Source organism: Gossypium hirsutum, chromosome D11 (assembly GCF_007990345.1).
Source record: "Gossypium hirsutum isolate 1008001.06 chromosome D11, Gossypium_hirsutum_v2.1, whole genome shotgun sequence".
NCBI classification, from domain to species: Eukaryota; Viridiplantae; Streptophyta; class Magnoliopsida; order Malvales; family Malvaceae; genus Gossypium; species Gossypium hirsutum.
In genome coordinates this window covers 25,027,896-25,047,800 of record NC_053447.1, presented here as the reverse complement: position 1 = coordinate 25,047,800, position 19,905 = coordinate 25,027,896, and the positions used below count along the sequence as shown (strand labels likewise).

At 30.5% G+C, this 19,905-nt stretch overlaps 2 protein-coding genes and 1 pseudogene across 24 annotated transcripts; 2 read left to right on the top strand and 1 right to left on the bottom strand.

Moving 5' to 3' along the window:
- The first annotated feature begins 730 nt into the window (after positions 1-730).
- On the top strand, positions 731-4,443 carry LOC107913251 (uncharacterized). 21 transcript variants are annotated; one of them, XR_005920366.1, is made up of 5 exons: positions 815-1,110; positions 1,241-1,398; positions 3,320-3,469; positions 4,004-4,069; positions 4,167-4,443. XR_005920366.1 is itself a non-coding variant. In XM_041103922.1 (5 exons), the coding sequence occupies exons 2-5, from the start codon at positions 1,279-1,281 to the stop codon at positions 4,168-4,170; spliced, it is 336 nt and encodes a 111-aa protein (XP_040959856.1). In that variant the 5' UTR covers positions 817-1,110; positions 1,241-1,278; the 3' UTR covers positions 4,171-4,443. The 21 variants fall into 21 exon arrangements, 3 of the variants coding, with proteins under 3 accessions (XP_016697264.2, XP_040959856.1, XP_016697265.2); XR_005920364.1 differs by having other exon boundaries at positions 816-1,110; positions 3,320-3,449; positions 4,004-4,065; XR_005920368.1 differs by having other exon boundaries at positions 816-1,110; positions 3,320-3,449.
- A 7,379-nt stretch (positions 4,444-11,822) lies between these two features.
- Positions 11,823-14,378, top strand: LOC107913252 (uncharacterized). Of its 3 annotated transcripts, none has more exons than XR_005920354.1 (4): positions 11,823-12,471; positions 12,576-13,008; positions 13,350-13,410; positions 14,220-14,378. XR_005920354.1 is itself a non-coding variant. In XM_016841779.2 (4 exons), exons 1-4 carry the CDS (start codon positions 12,039-12,041, stop codon positions 14,318-14,320), a joined length of 657 nt encoding a protein of 218 aa, XP_016697268.1. In that variant the 5' UTR covers positions 11,823-12,038; the 3' UTR covers positions 14,321-14,378. The 3 variants fall into 3 exon arrangements, 2 of the variants coding, with proteins under 2 accessions (XP_016697268.1, XP_016697269.1); XM_016841779.2 differs by having other exon boundaries at positions 12,576-12,637; XM_016841780.2 differs by having other exon boundaries at positions 12,576-12,637; positions 13,340-13,410.
- A 1,884-nt stretch (positions 14,379-16,262) lies between these two features.
- On the bottom strand, positions 16,263-19,000 carry LOC107911108 (U2 small nuclear ribonucleoprotein A'-like; annotated as a pseudogene).
- Between the last annotated feature and the right edge of the window lie 905 nt (positions 19,001-19,905).

Below are 19,905 nucleotides of genomic sequence, written 5' to 3'. Positions count from 1 at the left end.
TTATAATTTAAGGCTTAAGAGATAGGGGTTAGGGTTTAGGGTTTAGATTAATTAGTATTATTTAATTTATATATTAAATAATTTCTTATATAATTATAAAAGAGATCATATTAATTTTAATATATTAAAATTATGATTATAGTTTAAATTATTTAAGAGATAATAGATAAACTTTATATATATTAAATGGTTTAAGTTTTAAGGTTTACTTGAGATTTGTTAAATGACACATAGAAAATATTTGAAAGTAAAAACATAGAAAAATATTTTTAAAAATGGAAAAAAAATTAAAATACTATTATTTAAAATAATTTTAAAGTGTTTTGGGGATATGATTGATTCGGTTTTTTAATTTATATATTAAATAATTTATTATATAATTGTAGAAGAGATAATATGAATTTTAATTTATTAAAATTATCATTAATATAGTTTTTTAAAGTTTTTTTTCATATTTTAAAATTTTTTTGTTTTTGTTTTTGTTTTTGTTTTCTTACATAAAAAATTATATAAAAATTTTAAAATTTATCTAATTCTTTTAAATATTACTTAAATTTTCAAAATTTATTTATTTAAAATTGATATGAATTATATAATAATTAAATATAAAATTGTAAAAAAAATCAATCATTAGTGACGTTTATGAGAAAAACGCTGCAAAAGGTAAGCAATAGCGTCCTTTGGATGAAAAATACCGCAAATATGTATTGAATTTTTTTCAAAACATACCATTTCACTACAGAAATATAATTTTTTAGTCGCATTTTTTTTAAAAACGCCGCAAAATCCATAATTAATTGTAAAAAAAGGGGGGAAACATAAGGGGGAAAGATATTTCAACAAAAATAATTAAAATTAAATCAACAAAGAAATCCCTAGAAGCCTAAAGAAAAGGGGGGAAAGATGAGGCCGATGCCGGTGGAATTCGTGACGGACACAGACGACCAAGGTTCAGCCATGGAAGTCGACGATGTTGACACACCGGAGATCTTCGGTGAAGGCGTCATCGCTTCCGACAACAAGCTCACCTATGTCGATTTCTTCAACAACTTCGAAGACGATTTTGATGACTCCGATATCGACTAAAAAAACAAAGAAGAATCGTTTCTAGTACTCATCTATCTTTTTTTCCCTTCTTACTTTCGCTTTTTAGGGTCTGAAATTTCTTAAAACTTTGTTCAATTTAGTCGAATCTGAACTGCACTATAGATAGTTTATATTTTGATTTATCAATCCGAAGAAATTCTGCAGAAGGTATCAGGGGTTATAAAAAAGTCTATGCAAGGAGCTCAGGAAGTAGGGAAATCTGCGACAATAGATAATGGACTTGGGATGCATACCATGTCAGATAGTACACAAAGGAAAGGAATCGCTGCAGTTCAAGGGTCTCAAACTAAGGTACCAACTTTTAGAACTTCTTTTTTCCTCTTTTAACAGTTGGTATTTTTAAAAAAAAAAGTCAAGGATGTTTATATGTTGAGGATGAAATGGTTTTGGAGTTTCACTGATATTCATAAATACAATTCTTGTAACAATTTCTCGTTTATCTGGTAAACCTTGGTAACTATTTAAGCACATGTTGCATGGTTTTTTTTTATCTTGTTTAAGGTGTAGTGTTTCTTGGTAGTGATAGCTATATTCATGGCTGACAGTATATATTACATGCTGATGAAGTAATTAGAATCTGTGTAAGAGACATAGGTATGTTTTATACTTGTTTAATTTCATTTTTCTTTTAAGTAAATGGGAATCATTTCTTGCGTCAGTAATTTCATATTTCTCTCGAAAAACTCAATCTCTTCCTCATCCCTACCCTTTTTCAAGAAACCAATCCCAATTTTCCAAAGCTTCAACTTCTCTTCTTCTTCTTCTCTTCAAGTTTCAGCTTCCTCCACCTCTGGTCTATTTGATTTTCCCTTTTGCTTTCTTTTTACAAATTGCGGTGACTTTTCTTTTATTTAATCTGTGATTTTCATTTTTTTTTGTTATGTTTTCTGGGTTTTGCTTATAATGTCTGCATTAATATTCATTTCACATTTTTGTTTTCCCCCCTTTGTAAAGATATTTGCTTTTGTTTCTTTTTCCCATCACATTCAAAGTTCTAAACTAATTTTTCCCCTGTAATTTCATTTTTAGATTCAAAGTTTTTTTTAATTTTTTTATTAACTGACTTTTAATATTTATTTTGATAGTTTTTTTAGGGGAGGTGTGGGGGGGGGGGCAGGTAAGCACATTTGCTTTTGAACATAAGATTGATTCTGCCTGTGTTATGTATTTGCCAAATTCCAGTTTTGGATTCAAAGTTTGTATGTGTTTCTGACCATTTTCTAAGAAATAAAAAATATGTTATTAATATTTTCTTTGTTAAGTCTTTTTCACATAATTTTCTTTGAAGTTTGAACATTGTTTTGCTCCTTTTCATTATGGAAAAACAAATCTTTTTTCCAATTTAGTCTTTTTTTTTAATTATTTTATATAATTAAATTACTCAAAGTTTATTTCCCTTTTTTTGATCCAAACTTTTCTTTTGTACAAAATTACTCTTTTTCTTAACTTTTTATATTATATATATATGTTTTATAAGATTAGCTTTAGCTCTCAGTTTTCACTTTCACATTGAGTTATTTGAGCATTTTTCATATTTCTTTCTAATGTGGGACAGATTTCATTTTCTTAAAAAGAAAAAATTATATTGTTTTTGTTCCTCAATCCTCTTTATTTGTCTCTTTAACCTCATTGGATATGGAGTCTATGTTGTCTTTTCTTTTCAGTTTTTCCATTTTAGATTTATAGTTAAACTTCAAAGTGGTTCTGCTTCAAGTTAAAACAGTGGGGTTTTTTACATTGATCATCTTAAGTTTTCAGAAAATATTTTTCCTGTTGATTTGATTTTTTTAAGGATATTTTTGTTTTTCCTTCCTAAAATGCTTTTTTTTGGATGATTTAATGAATATGGCAGGATTAAACTTCAGAAATCCATGATTAACTGAGGACTTTATATTGGGTCCTCAGTTCAGTTGTTTAAAATCTATATTTTTTTTATAATATGCTATGCTATTCAGACTTGGATATGTCCTTGGAGGATCATATCCCGATAACTTTGTTTGCATATGTGCTGGACACGGGTGCTTTAAATAAAATGAAGAGTGCTTGCTGTCAACTAGGAGTTTTGATGATTATGATCATGATTGTTTCATATATATATATTCAACTATAGTAACATTAATTTTGTAAAGATATTTTCTTCAATTCTGAAACTGCTTTAATATCTCTTATTATCTTAAAAGTTCTGTTTATCTTGGTAAACTTAATTTTGCAGTTGCTACTGGATTTTTTGAGCTTCTCTGCTTCTAGCTTTTCATCTATGGCCAGATACTCAGTTGTGACTGATAAGGTCTCAATGGAGGTTGTTGAAGAATTCATTCTAGAACAGTTGAATCTGACAAAAGGTACAATATTTGAAATTAAGGTACCTAATTCTTTTTTTTCCCTCTTAGCCATTAATCATTATTGAGTGTTGACATGGGGGATCTATGCTACTATATCTATGTTACTCTAACTCATCATTTTTTCTGAAGTGTTCATGTTTGACACTTGTGTTTGATGCATATTTAGACATGGATACATGAACATGATCCTCCAAATATATGAAAATCCTTAAAAAAGTTGAGCATACCTATGTGGGATATATACCTTATCTGAAAATAAAGGTTATGCCTTTTTAAAAACCTATTTAATACATTATATAAATGTCTTCTTAAAAGTTTGTTAGGGCTGAAGCATGCATTAGTCTACTATAATTTGCTGCATAAATGGAAATTAGCTAGGTGTCCACTGCACAACCTTCAATTAGACTTTACATAAAAAAATTCATTATTGAAGGCAAACTGCCTGGCTTGCTAAAAAATGATGAGTTACAAACTGCCTTCATTTCTCCCATAAAGATCTGCCGAAATATGTTTCATCTAACAAGATTTTGATTGACAGCACATTCATTTGACAGGATAATTTGGAAACCCTGTTGCAAGAGGACATTCAGGCTGATCTAGTCTGTTTGCATCATTTGTAGGTATTTTGTGTAGTTTAAGTTGTGAACATTGGGTTTTGATTTGTCATGTGAACAAATATGATGAATTTGAAATGCATTTCTATTCTTCTATTTGCAGTTAAGATTTGAAACTGAAGACAAAGCGAGGAGACTTCTAAGTAATGTGTCATTTTTGTTGAAACCAGGGGGTTATTTTTTTGGTATTACTCCTGAAAAAGTGATTGCCAAAAACTGTTGTTTCTGGATTTGTGTATTTTCCTCCTTTTTTTTCTTGTGGTTACTGTTGCACCTGTTTCAGAAAGGTGATTGTGTAAACATTTTAGTGTGCTTTAGTTATTGTAAGAATATTTTTAACATTGTTAATTTTAATATTATTGTAAGAATATTTTGAATTATAATTCAGTTATCAATTTATATCATATATCTTTCATTGAATTTGAAGTATCATTTAAATTTGTCGTTTTTGGTTGGATTTTATGTTACAAGAAGGATTTGTATATGGATGAAAATCAGATGTTACAAATTTGCCAAAATTAGGGGCGTTTTTCTATAAACGCCGCTAAAGAACGTACTTTTAGCGACGTTTGTGATAAAAGCGCCGGTAAAGATCATGTTCTTTAGCGGCGTTTGTGGGTAAAGCGCCGCTAAAGATCATGTTCTTTAGCGGCATTTTTTCACATAAACGCCGCAAAAGTTAGCGACGTTGTCAATAGCTGCATTTTTTGCGGCTCTAGTGAAAGTGCCGCAAATACTTTAGCATCGCTAAAGGCCTAAAAAAAGGCCGCTAAAAGCCTGTTTTGGTGTAGTGTTTGCTAAGTAACGGGTCGAGGTCCATCAACCTATTCCCAACTATTACCTTAAACCATATAAGATTTGGGGCGATACTCATTATAGTATCGAATCTTTCTTGATGTTTAAGTTCTATTATTCATCTCCATCACTTACTTTTTCTATCCGACTTCTTTGTTAAACTGAGCCCATCCAAAGTTATTCCATCTAAAATCCATCTATCTTTTAGCCACCTTGAACTTATTCCAATGTACAATTCCATACTTAACCAAAATTCATCCATTTTCGAAACTGAACGAAACTTCCTCGTCGACGATCGGGTAACTCAAATACGAATCGACTTAACACCGAGGTGGATCGTATCACTTTTGCACTAAGGAAGTCATGTCTATTTCCTATCACTTATATGCACATGCAAATGATTACATGCAACATCTTACAATACTTCAAAAAAGATGGTTCTACTTGTACTCATAACATTTAACTTTGATAAACCATAAACTAACAGTATACAGGGACATGAAGGAGACTTATAGAAGGTCTCAAGGAAGTTGGTTACCTCATGAAGTCTTTCGCTACGCTTTACAGCCTTTTCTTGCTTCCCAGACTGCTCACTTGTCCTTCTCTGACCAAGAACTCCCTCTTACACAGGGTACAAGAATAAAATAGAAACAGAAGGAACCCTCACATCGCCAGCCATGCCGTTATTTATATTCCAAATGGCCCTGACAATTACCCTACACGTGGCCAACAATTCAGAGTTGATTCAACACCCCTTGGTGGCCAGTATATCAATCTATAGACACTCCGTTCTACCAAACACCACTACTACCACTAATTAGAGTGGTAAACTTTGCTTGTACTCATAGGCAACCAAATAAACAAGTCATTCAGCTACCTAAACACATCAAGCTATCATCTACAATACTCTAGTTCAATTTTAACTAGATCTCAACTAAACTCTAACGATACTCACCGAGCCACAAGCAAGCATAGTAAACTGTTCAACAACTGCGGCCTTACCCGTCGCGCTCACAAAGAAAGCTATCGGGTCTAACAATCCGCCACTAGTAGACTCTACATACCAAATGAAACAGACTACTTGACAGATACTAACAGAAGGGTCTGTCAACACAAAGCTCACCAAGAGAATCCGCTAATTGGTAGGTTCTCCACATCGATTACGTCAAGACGTATAAATTAGTAACCTACACTTTGCCAAAAGACGAACCTTCAACCAAGTCTTTACAAACTTACCTAGTTAGCCAAACAATTTGCCAATCATGAAGCGACAACCAACACTAATATAACCTACGAATAGGGCGTAAATCAACCTTCCCTGGCTTATACTTAGCCAACAATCCATCCATACAAACCACCAATTAGGACTATGTCGGGCGGGGTGTTACAATTATAAATGAGTATATGGTCAAAAAGCACTTTAGTCCCCCCAAAATGATAAAATTTTAGTGTAATCCTTTTAAAATTATAAACATATAATCTAATATAATGATGAAATTGTATTTCAGCTCAAAAATATATATAACTTAATTTCGCCCCCCAATAATATCTGGCTTCGCTCTTAGATGGAGGTTGCCATATTCGTTTTGGGGATCAAGAAAACAAGGATTTTATTAAGGTTATTCAAGATCTGTTTGATCATTCTGCTAAATTCTTTTTTATAACTTGCCAACATCTTTGGAGAAAAGAAAATAGTGATGTTCATTAGGACTCGGGCCTTTGACAGGATGTAATGCGTGAGAGGTGGAGTTTTTTACTATCCGAGAGGTTTGGCCAACTAAAGGTAGTGAGAGGTGTGATACATGAAACCAAAGTTTGTTTGGAGGGAAAAAAAGAGTGCTACTGAAAAAGTTTTGGAAGATGTATTAAAAATTTTGTATACTAAATATATATCTAATTTATATAGAGAATTTAAAAAACAAAAACAAAAAGAACAAATCTAGTAAGGCGCTAAATCATGATGTCATTAAAAGAAAAAGAAAAACCTAGTAAAATTGTTTAAGAAAATGAGTGCCCGATTGGGTTTGGCCGACCAAAGATAAGAAATGGGGTATTGGACCCCTTCACGAGTGGAACAACCATTGTCTAATTCACCATGTTTTGCATGTAATATCATCAACAACATGACCATACGATGTTTTAATATTTGAGTCCCAAATATATTTGGTGGCAGCCACCCTACCCTAGATCATGCTGTTTGCCAAATTCATCAAAAACTAGATTAAGGCCCCCAACATAATTCCTAATCGGATACCTCAAATGTACATTTGGATGCTTAGTAAAATAAATAAATAAATTTAGTGTTTAATGTTTATATCTTTTGTTATAAAATTTATTCATTAATTTTTTAAAAAGAGTCAAATAATATTTTAAAATTTTAAAATAAAAATATCAATGTTCACAAAACAACCAGCATTGCAGTTCATGTATACTTCATGTTGACATTACACTATTTATTATATAAATTAAATACTGTAATATACATCTTAAAATCCCAATACATTAATATATAAAATTTGAAAAAGTGATGAAAAAATATCTTGCATAAAAAACAGATGCAAGGAAGGAAAGCATAAAAAAAGGTACATTAAAGAAAGTTGAAGTGGTGAGAATGATGGTAGCAGCAAATTCAAAGACCTCCAATTTCAACTTGCCACTAAACTATAAATTGATGTTTAAAGCAAGTCGGCGTCAGAAAACTACTACCACACTCAAACATGATACTTAATGTTAAAAAGAAAGAAATTTGTTTGTCTTCAATTATTGTATGTAATGTATAATTAGTAAGTGATAAGCAAGAACTTAATTAAACATAAAGTTGACAATTTTGTATTGTTTGAGTTGATAGACTTTAGTGGCATATGGTCGGAATTATTGTGAGTGGGTGGTGGTGGGCCTTACAGCTTAACAAGCCTTGTTCTTACCCCCAACCTATTCCAATTATTTTTAAACCCACAAAATTATTATATTTCTTTTTTACTAATCAATTTTAAATGTTTGAAAATTATTTTATTAAAGTCAAAATTATATTTTGTATCCACGAAGGTGATGTGGCGAATGGGTTAAGCCTGGGGACGATGATGACGAGAGACGGAGGATTAAAATTAGATCTCAATGGTCAGGGTGCTTACTGTCGGATGTTTCTATCACCATCTGCAACTAGCAACGAATGTGGACATACGTGAATTTAGGAGCTTTTCAATTTATTAGTATTCTGATTTTTAGACGAAATAAGCTCAAGTGTGGTTGGAATCTATATTTTTCTTTTAAAGTCATAGGATTTGTATTTTATTTTTTTATTTCCATTTATTTGTTGTCTTGCTCCAATAAAGAAGTTCAGCTTTGTTTCAAAAGAAATATTCACTTTTGCGTTATACTGACATTTTTTCTCGTACTTATCCCAATAAAATATATGCATTAACCTTCAAATTTTAAAATTTTGTAATTAAAATATCACAAGAAATCATGGTTTGAAAATTTTATTATTGTAATATTTTAATTATTAGAATAGTTAATATGTTTTAATTATTTCAACATTTTGATGACTAATAATTTCTTGATTTCGTGAAAAGTATTTATGTTGTTTGGCATAAAAAATTTAGGTTTAGTTACACGTATTAAAAAAATAAATAACGCAAAATTATATGCAACGATATTAAAAATTAATTTAAAAAAAACAATGATGGAGTATTTGTAAAATAAAAATTAAAATTTTTGAATATTTGGAAAGTCTTTTTCTATGCTTGATAAATTATTAAAATAGTCACTTTTGTTAACTTTAGGTTACATTTTAGTCACATTGTAACATTTTAGTTACTGAGTCATTAATTATCGTTAACGGTGTAATAGTATACTGATGTGACATGTTAAATCATCATTTCAAACAAAAAAATAGGTTAATTAATACAATCGGTCCCCATATTTTTCATTTTGAGCAATTTAACTTTTTTCTTTTTTTCCATTCTCTTATGCTTCTCCCTCTGTTTTCCTCCCTTCTCCATTTCTTTTAACGTAGTGTTTTTTTTTTATGTTTTCCATTTGTTAAAACTAGTCCTTATACTTTTATTTTTTTAAAACAATTTAATTTTTTCGAGTGAGGCGAGCTTGTGGTCTAGTTCTAACAAATAGAAAACATAGAAAAAAAAAAGGAAAGTTAAAAGAACATAAAAGAAAAAAATTAGATTGCCCAAAATGAAAAAAATATAAGGACCAATTGTAGAATTTAACCTAAAATTTTCTTTTGAAATGATTATGTCAGCATACCGTTGCACCGTTAACGGCTCAGTGACAAAAATGTTAGAACACGATAACATAAGTGACTAAAACGTAATATTTCAAACATAAATGACTAAAATGTAAGGTGAGGCAAACAAAAGTGGCTATTTGGTAGTTTGCCCTTGATGATGTGAATATAGTTCCGACTTTATTATTCACATGCATCAGGCATGTGGTAATTATTGATTAATAGCTTCCCATAATATCATAATAATCATTATTAAATTTATAAGTCATACCTTAACTTAAAGAAACCTCCAATTATCATTGTATGCAAGATATTACCTATAAATTGTGTATTGTAAGATAAGTATACATTTTCATTATACGCAACATAAATAACTATTTTAAAATTAAATTGTATGGATATCATTATATTTCCAAAATTTACTAATAGTTTTAATAAAATAAGTTTGTTATCTTAATATCAAATCAAATAAAATTATGTAGATTTTTGAAAATTCACCTATTTAGATGGGATTTTAAAAATATTTTGAAATCTCCTTTTGAAATTCCTCACAAATTTTAATATAGTAAATTTATTCTTAAAATTTTAAAAATTCGACATCGTGCCTGGGACTTTAAGATTTTCTTTTTGGAATTCATTCAATTTTCAAATATCATCCATACCGTTTATATCTAACAAATGACATTTGGATGGTGGTTGCTTCATGGGTCGAATTAGATTAGGTTCGGGTTGAATTTTAATAAAGTTCTAGGTCCGTTTGATAGGTTCAAGTTTGGTCTGGCCCAAAAAACAAGTTTAAATTTTTATTCAAGCCCGGTTAGGATTATATATGCTAAACCTAGTCTCGACCCGACCCTTATATTTTTTTACTTTATTTTTTATATAAAAGAATTAAAAATATATAATACATCAAAAACTCTAAAAACATTAAAATAAATATTTCCTAAGAAATTGAAAATAAATTAAAAAAAGTCTTTATACTTAAATAACACTAATATAGGTGCAACTTTAACAAACAAATACCTCTAAAATAGTAACAAAATTAACAATAAAACAAGATATATACAATATCCAAACAATAACAACAAAATAGTAGCAACATAATAGTGAAATAACAGCAAAACAGTGGAAAAACAGCAACAAAACAATAATTTTTTTTTTTGCAAATTTGGGCTGGGTCAAGCTTGGGCCAAAAAAATTTACCTGAGGCCCGACCTGTATTCTACACGAACCTTTTTTTTTTTTTTGCCCAAACTCATTTTTCGAATTTATATTTTTATTCAAACCCTCTCACTTTTTGGACTAGCCTTCAAGCCGGGCCAAATATCCCAACTCATGGACATATAAGTATTTTACCCATTGCAAAATTGAAGAATTTACAAGAAATTAACTAAATAATTAGATGTAAGTCAACTTGAAATATATACGCAAAATTCGAATATAACATTTCTTAGTTAAGTACATTATATGCAATTGAGATTAGATTTAGTAAATTTGAATGCGATTAGAAAATATGCAAGGGGGAATTTAGAGGAGGAGGAAGAAGCTTTGGTCTTCTAAATAGAAAAATTGTATAGAGGTTCTTTAAATAATATTTAAATTATAAATTAATATATAATTAAATTATATTTTGACCCCTTCAAAAATTAAAAAAAAATCTTTAAATCCCTTCAAAAAATAATGAAATCATTAATTAATACATGATAAAATTACATTTTCATCTCTTAAAATTTATAACAATTTTGCTCCTAAGAAAGTTTCTAGATTTGCCATTGAAAAAATTACATAAGTTTAACAATTATTAAAAATAATTAGTTCGTATGGATACAGCAATTTCTAATTTAACTTTGTATCCAAAATAAATATGGTCAATACCAGGGGCGAAGTTAAGAAATTCTTTTAGGGGAGACTGAAATTAAATTGTAATTTTTACTATAGTAAAAATGCAATTTCACAATTCTAATGGTTTATATCTTTATAATTTTGAAAGGATTAAATCAAATTTTTATTATTTTTAGGGGTCAAAGTGTAAATTTACTTTTATTAATTTAAAATTTTAAAAATTTTAAAAGAGGTAAATGAAAATTTTTTTTATTTTGTTAGCATTTAGTTAATGCAATTAATGTGATATTTTGAATATAACAAATAGCGTCTAAGATATTGATATGTTTTAATAATTGACTAACATGAACGTGCATGTATGAAATGCAATTCTAACTAAAATAAATAGTAAACAAATCACTATTTATTATTCAAAATAAAAAAAGTTATATAATTATTATTAATTTCACTAAAATAAAAATGTGAGGACCAAATTAGTAGAATTAAGAAAGTAGTTGATATATTTGATTTATAATACATGGATTGATAATTATTTAAATAATAAGTATAATGTTATTCTTTAAGTAAATTGAAGTTTTTGATTATATATATTGTCTTTAGTATAAGATCTAAAGTTTCTCCTCAACTCATAAATAAGAGAATAATGTACTTAAATACACATTTTCCTACTCATACTAATTAACTAAGACTCAATCCCCACGATTACTAAATGTAGAGTAACAACAAAACTTCATAAGCCAAACTATGAATTCTCGTATTTTATTTTTAATTGTTAATTTGGATATTGCTTCAATCATATGCTATATTGGTAAGCAAATATAAATTACTAATACAAATCTTATAAGAAACACTTAGCCATTCTTTAAAAACAAATAAACAAGGAAAAGACAGGTCATCCTGACTCGAACCAACTAATCCCCCAAGGTCTCCTTAGCCTCACCCACGCCCCCCACCACCTCACCACCTTATATCCCACCTCACCATTACCCTCACCTCTTCACATCCACAATTTATCCCAAACACACACACCCCACCCATAGAGCTCCCCACACCCGCGGGAGAGGTCCCCCGGGCCTCCTCGGGGCTGCTATATCTATGTCCCTTCCTCATCACGCGCCACCACCACCACCCCCAGAAAAAGCAGTGCAGGTCCTGGAGTCACCCCCACCAACGATGACGATGACGCCATCTCAGCTACCGGCGCTTTATAAGCACCGATCGTTGTCGCCAGACATTTTCCGCGACGAGGCATGGCTTAGAAGGAAAGGGAACAGCAAGAACAGGGGGAGCAAGAGCGTGACGGACGAAGACCTTGATGAACTCAAGGCTTGTATTGAGTTGGGGTTCGGGTTCGAGTTTGACTCACACGAGGTGGATCAACGTTTGTCCGATACTTTGCCTGCTCTTGGCCTCTACTATGCTGTTAACAAGAACTACAACGACATCGTTTCCAAGTCTTTTTCAGTTGCATCGGATTGTGATAGTATTCCCTCCCCTATAGGCAGCCCCAACTCCATCTTTGGTCCCGGTAAGTAGTAAATTAAATTCAAGTGAGTCAGATCCATTCACCCTAGCTTTTTTGTTTTATTTTGATTGTATTGAAATTGGTTTGGTTTTGGGTGATTGGTGAAGGTGATAATCCACAGACGGTGAAGATAAGGCTGAGACAATGGGCGCAGGTGGTTGCTTGTTCGGTGAGGCAATGCTCATGATGGACATAAGGATCTGTTGTGTCATATAACTTTGATATTATTATCACCGTCATCAGTGTTTCAGGGTTAACTACTGAGAAATCAAGACAAATTAAAAGAACCAGAGTTGTAATCAATGTAACAAACATCAACAACCAACAAATAACTTGTTTTATAATTGCTATGATATTCCCACCACTCCTCACCCACCGACTTTGGTTTTGCCAGACGTGAAAACTCAGAAGAAGAAGAAAAACCCCACTGTAAAAAAGAAATTCCCACGTTAAACGACTGCTAATATATTGGCTTTTTCTAACATGAATCAGGCCATCTTGGATTGCTGTCTCAAGTACGGTGTCAAAAGATATTCGCAGGTTTTTGAAAAACTTGCATATTTTTTAAATAATGGGAATGAGGATTTTTGCTTTGAATACAGTAGTAGAGCTTGCTTCGGTTGGTGGCAAACAGATTAATCATTTGCTTTGGCGAAAAGAAAGGCAAATTGGAGTAATAAAGTTTTATGCTTATTCCTTAAAGCCAGACATAATTAAAGACTCTTTGTTTGACAGATAATTTGCACTTCTCCTGCGATTCTGATTCGAAAAAATTTTACAAAATTTTTCGTCCAAATTTCATTTGTTTCTATATGAATAGAGAAACGGACTATTTTCGTAAACACACTTGAGTAAACTTATAGGTTTATAGCTATTTTCAGAAGGCTGTGTCGATGACGTGGGTAAGGAAACTCAGACATGCCCTTTGCCAGAAGTGGAAAGGTAGATTGATTATTTATTTTTTAATTAAATTATAATTTTTGTATTATTTGGCACCAATTTAATCTCTAAATTTTTATTTTTAGATATTTAATTTTTTTATTTAAAAATTTAGATCTATTTGATAATACTTCTAGAATTTTTTTGTGTTGGAGTGACATTTTAGAAAAAAAACATAATAAATTTAGTATCCATGTAATAAAAAATAATAAATTAATAGACCTGAATTTAATAAAGAATTTTAATGGTGTTAACAATTCTTAAAAATTCACACCATTAATTTAATTAGAATAAAATATTTAGACTAACTAATGATATTATAAAAATTGAGGTATCAAATTATGCCAAAATTAAAGTTTATAAATTAAATCTTAAATTTGAGTAAAATATAGGGGTAAAATTAAAATTTAATCATTCTTATAATCTAAAAAGCAGGGCAGCTACTTTGCAAACCGGACTGGCAGATCACGATAAAACATGCTAATCTAAATGAAAACGATATGAGGAGTTAAGGGGGAGTATGTATGTGAATGAGACTGAATGATATGCTTCTGATTCTAAATTCTGGTACATGGCTGGCGTGAAATGGGTTGTCTGAGTTATGTTAAGTTGGCATACAGTATACACCCATGTGTTAACTAAGTTAGCGTACTAAGTTTGTCGGTGTTCTTTATATGCCATTGGCGTACTATAACTATTGTGTGTAAGTCACTCTGAAAGGTTTAGTTGTATTGTAAGTAAAGATATGTATAATTTCTTTTTGGAACCCACTAAATTTATATGAACTTACTCTAATATCTTTTCCTTCTTAGGCTTGCTGAGTGAAGGAAGACTGTTCGTTAGAAGGACTACGTCAGAGTGTTGCTGCTATTGTGAACTGACAGTTTTATTATGTATTATGCATGACTCTTAGGGGTGGCACATATTTGTATTTTGGAAATGATCAATATTAAGAATTACTATTTTGACAATACTTTGTTTTTACGGGATTTTATTTAAATATCAATGTTTGGATTTGAATTATTATATTTTGTTCAATGAAATTTACTTATTTAAAACTTATACGCCAAGTTGTTTGTACATTATTTTAAACTACCAATGATGGCAATCAACTATAGTAAGCAACAACCATTATATGTTTTTTATCTATAACTTTGTAAAAATTTATAAAGCTTCTGCCGTATGCTTTGAAGTTAGTCTGATTTTATTTATGACACATTATACTCAAATCCAATTATCAGGTTGGGTTTGGTGTGTTACAAGCAAACTGATTGAAAGACTAATACGTCATCTGTCAAGTCCAATTGGGGACACTACACCAAAATAGACCTTTAGCGGCGTTTTTTTAGGCCTTTAGCGGCGCTTTTACAAACGCCGCAAAAAACGCCGCTATTGAACACGTCGCTAACTTTTGCGGCGTTTTTACCCACAAGCGCCGCTAAAGACCACGACCTTTAGCGGCGCTTTACCAACAAACGCTGCTAAAGACCATGACCTTTAACAACGCTTTTATCACAAACGCCACTAAAGCTCATGAGACCATGACCTTTAGCGGCGCTTTTGTTAAAAACGCCGCTATAGAACAAACCTTTAGCGGTGCTTCTCGCAAAAACGCCGCTAAAAACATATCATGCAAAAAAATTACTTTAATCAAATAATATTTATTTTTATGATAAATATTATATTATGTTTTTTTTTAATTTGAACTTTAAATATACTTTTAAGGATAAATAAAAAAAATATTATTTAAATTAAATTTTCTATGAAAATGATAAAAGAAGGCAAATAAAGGAAGTTTAAATAATAATAAAAATTAATAAAAGTGAGAAAACGTAAATAATTAATAAAAATTAAAAATTGTAAACCTCAAAATTTAGGTAAAATCAACACCAATGGAAGGCAAGCCATTGTTGAGTCTAATACAAGTGAAGAAACTAAGATCCTAACAAGAGAATCCTATTTTACTAACAGCAGTAAATGCAACTGACAAGAAATATCCATACTTTGTCCAGTATTTATATCAAAAAATCAGATCAGAAGAAGCAATCTCTTTGCACACCATTTCAATTCCTAGTAAGGCCTTCGAAAGTAGTTGATGAAAGCCGGCATACACATCCAATCAATCAGCTTTCAGTTTCAGAATTTCCTTGGCGGTCCTTAAACGAAAATAGGGCATAGGGCATTATTCCTACATAAGCATGGAAAAATCCAACTCAGTTCAAAGACAAAAAACTAGATATCGTGTTTCAAACGAATGAATGTGCATGTGAGAGTATCTCCAATATGTACTTCTGCATTTTGTCATATATTTAGGCAGATAGACAATAGATTTTACATCCCAACAACTACTGCCCTGAGTACTAGAGTTTAATCACAGAAAAATCAAAATAAAACATGGACTACAAGGATAAAAAATTGTTCCATGGACTTACCTGCTCAAAACAAAGACTTAAGCCTCTGCTATAGAAGGATAATTCTAATAAAAGATTTAAAGATCTAATACATAATATTCAAAAAGTATATGATGATCAAGTCCAAAAAAACCAAACTACCACTAACTTAACCAAAATTTTTGTATAAACAATCAGCCCTCACCTAAGGACATGTTAAGGCATAAATAAATAGTTAAATACCGGGAAATATGTGAACTGTCAAGTAAAGAACTATCTCCATCTTGATCCTTAGACTTATTTGCTTCAAGTGCAAGGGCTTCACGATTAGGCGATGAGCCAAAGGCAAGTGGTGGATGTATGCTGACAATTGAAAAGCCAGCTAGAATTGTCAGCATCATTAACAATACAGTTAATGTACAAAGTGAAAATAAAAGCAAACATCTGTCTATTAGAGTATTTTGAAGAATTTTGAGCAGACTCCTCGCATAGGGGGTTTGATAGAGTGGAATAAGCTCCCTTAGATGTAGATTGGACCTACACAAGTAGGCAACCATCATGAGACATTTGACTATAAACAAAGTACAGTACATTTAAGAACAATCAAGAGCTGGAACCAATAGATTATGACATTTAGATGACACATTATTTCAAATTCAGAACTTGAATGTTTAGAAGAAACCAGCAAGATGCTCGCATGAATATATCTAGAGATTGCATGGTTAGGGTTTACATAGTAAGAAAAAAGGAAGGGAAAATGTGTTTGGAAATCATAAAAGTTAAACTGCTAACTGTGTTGACTATGCACATTATACCAAATAGAACATTTTACAATCGGTTAGCTTCATAACTTCATTCATACTTTTAGCCCCATTTATTTATTTATTTATTAAAAAAATGTCAAAAAAATGTACATTTCCTTGAAATGTAGCTCAGTTGATAAAGTTTGTTTGCTACCTGTGTAATATAAACATAGGAAAGTGAGAAAAGACAAGACTTTGCAACAGAAAGTCAAAACATTTAACATTTAATGAGGAATAAATCAAGGAAAATATAACAAAGGTATCCACTTACGATTCTTCTAAATCAATAACTTTAATAGCAACTAATTAGCTTCCAGAAAAAAAGAAGGCCTCTATCAACTACTCTTACTCGGTAAAATGTAGTGCTTGTGATGTCTTGGGATAAATGCCAACAACTGCTGCTGTCTGATACCTTCTTTATCCGTGTATGTTTGGCACGTAAGAGGTTTCTGACATTAAAAAGCCTAAATTAGCTAAGCCTCTCCATTCAATAAATTTCTTGTACTAGCTTATTAAACCAGAGAAGTACAAAGAGCATTATGGTATTGCTTGCATGAACATGAAAAACAAGTTGCCATGACAAAATGAAAACATGAGTATAGGTCTTAAAAAAATAATAAGATAAATAAATAAATATATTATAGTAAACATTATTTTTATATTTTGGATAAGCTAGAATATATAATATCAAAAAATAAAAATGCTATAATAATATTGGATGCGCATTACTTATCTTTTGAGTTGTTAACTATGAATTATCTTGTAATTTAGAATTTAACAGTAATTAAAATCAAAAGGTTCATAATTCATAAATATAATAATTTTTTAATAGTAAAAATAAATAAAAACTAAATCTTATATGCCAATTTTAAGCTTTTTGACTCTATATTTTATTTTTAATAGTTCAAAAGAAAGTTATATTTTGATAATGAAAAACTATTGCTAATGTATTAAATAATAAAAGTATTATTAAATATAATATAATATTAAAATAATAATATAGTAAACATTAAACATATTTTGACTAGGCCAGAAACGAATAAGATACCATTCTAACATCTAATAGTGTTCCATCGATTATCTTATTCTCAATCAGTCACCACATAACAGCATTACGTGAACCTACACTTGCTGCTACCAAATATATATTCAAACCAAACCATGAAGTTATTAAACAATGTCAAAAAGGAAGTTCAGATTTACAAAGCTAAAGGCTTAGTCAGGCAAATACTATTAGGAGAATAAATACAGGTATGCCGCCAGAAGTTTCTCAATTAAACACATCAATTTCATATAGGCAACATCATATGCATAACATAACAGATTAAAACCGTATAAAAGGACAAAATAATAGTTTAGCATATCCAATCACCTTAGCTTTGACTTTCTTGAAATCCAGAACACGAAGTGATTTGAGTTTGTGAATCACATATAACCTATAATTAGGTTTTTTTTGTAATATTGTTATCCAACAGGCTAAGGAATTGCAGCTTAGGAAGTGATGAAAGAGGGTCAATCTTCACTAAGTTCACCAGCCGGTTATTTGTGAGAACCAACGTATGTAAACTTGGCAAGAACTCTGCAAGAAAGGGAAATGTGAACAACATAAGAGCCTTCCTACCAAGAGACAACACCAAAAGGCAAAGGGCACATGCTAAAGTACAAGGGAAATTGAAGTGTTGATTCAAAGCTTACCCCCAATATTGGGATTGATACGAGTAACTCGGTTGTTGTTTATAAGTAAAGTACCCAAGCGTTTAAGATAAATGAAGTTTTCCAGCTTCACAATCTCATTGTCAGATAAATATCTATGGTACCGAATTGGTCCTATCAATTTAGCAAATGTAACAAAAAAAAGAACCCACCAGTAAATTAAAGCTACGAATGCACTAAAAACTGGCACAAACAAAGTAATACACACCTCGGTAGCACCTAAGTTTTCGATTACAACAATTTTGTTACCTGAAAGGGGAAAAAGGAAAGAAAGGGAATTTTGAGAACATTATTATGATGAGGGTTAGGGTTGGAGCGAAAGAAGGGCGAAGCAGCACCTCGAAGATCCAATTCTCGCTTCTTGAGGGCATTGAAGAAGTGAGGACACTTCCAAATCAAGTCGGCCGTGAGCTTCACCATGCCTACCTACTTCCTCCTTTCTATGTTTTTGCTATGCTAAAACCCTAAACCACCGCCGCTTTCTTTGTTCAATGAACCCTAAACTTGGAATCATCTCTTAATCTACCATCGTAAGTAAACCGAGACAAAAGAGCCTATCATGTGACGAACTAACAAAGAGTACCAAGAAGAAGAAATTGGGAGAGGCACAGTTTAGGGTTTGGATTTGGTTGAAAAATGAGAGCTTTTTAACTATGTTTACGCGATTTTCTTTAAAGTAAAATGATTTTTTTGTGGCGTTTCACTAAAAATTACTGTTTTATTAAATTTTAATGCATAATTCTGGCGTTTTTTTGTAAAAATGCCACTAAAAAATTAATTTATTGAAGTTAAGCAGTGACGTTTTGATAAAAGTTTTAAATAAATAATTCTAAAATTTTTAAGTAATATTTATAAGAATTAGATAAAATTATAATTTTTATTTTTTTATTTCATTTTTATTTTTGTATTTTAATTTTATTTCTTATAATTTGGTCCTCTTCAAAATAAATAATTATACCTAAATATCCATATCAATCTATTACTTTTTTTAACTTATTTATTAATTCTATTTAAACTAATATTTAAATATATCAAATGATTTAGATTAAAATTTTTTAAATATAAAAGCATTAATTAATTGTATAAAATTTTATCATTTAACAAATCTCAAGTAAACCTTAACCTTAAACCCTAAATTAACCATTCAATACATATAAAGTCTATCTATTATATATCTCTTAAATAATTTAAACTATACTCATAATTTCAATATATTAAATTTATTATTATCTCTTTTACAATTATATAAGAACATATTTAAAATATAAATTAAAAAACTAATTAATCTAAACCCAAACCTAAACCCTAAATCCCTAACTATTAACCCCAAAACATCTAACCCTTAAACCCCTAAACCTTAAATCCCAACCCTTAAACTATATTCCCTAATCCATAATCCCTAAATCCATACTCCCTAAACCTTAAAATAGTAACTCCTAAATCGGCCTTAAATCTTAAATTAATCATATACCCTAAACTAAAAACCCTAAATAAATTTATTATTATTTCTTTTACAATTATATATATAAGAACACATTTAAAATATAAATTAAAAAAACTAATTAATCTACACCCAAAAACCTAACCCGACC

Excerpts from the sequence above, each read along its gene's own strand:
- LOC107913251 (XM_016841775.2), top strand. The coding sequence starts at position 1,279 with ATGCAAGGAGCTCAGGAAGTAGGGAAATCTGCGACAATAGATAATGGA. Across the intron at positions 1,399-3,319 it reads TTCAAGGGTCTCAAACTAAG|TTGCTACTGGATTTTTTGAG; the intron begins GTACCAACTTTT and ends TTAATTTTGCAG. Across the intron at positions 3,470-4,003 it reads GTACAATATTTGAAATTAAG|GATAATTTGGAAACCCTGTT; the intron begins GTACCTAATTCT and ends TTCATTTGACAG.
- LOC107913252 (XM_016841779.2), top strand. The coding sequence starts at position 12,039 with ATGTCCCTTCCTCATCACGCGCCACCACCACCACCCCCAGAAAAAGCA. Across the intron at positions 12,472-12,575 it reads CAACTCCATCTTTGGTCCCG|GTGATAATCCACAGACGGTG; the intron begins GTAAGTAGTAAA and ends TGATTGGTGAAG. Across the intron at positions 13,411-14,219 it reads CCTTTGCCAGAAGTGGAAAG|GCTTGCTGAGTGAAGGAAGA; the intron begins GTAGATTGATTA and ends TTTCCTTCTTAG.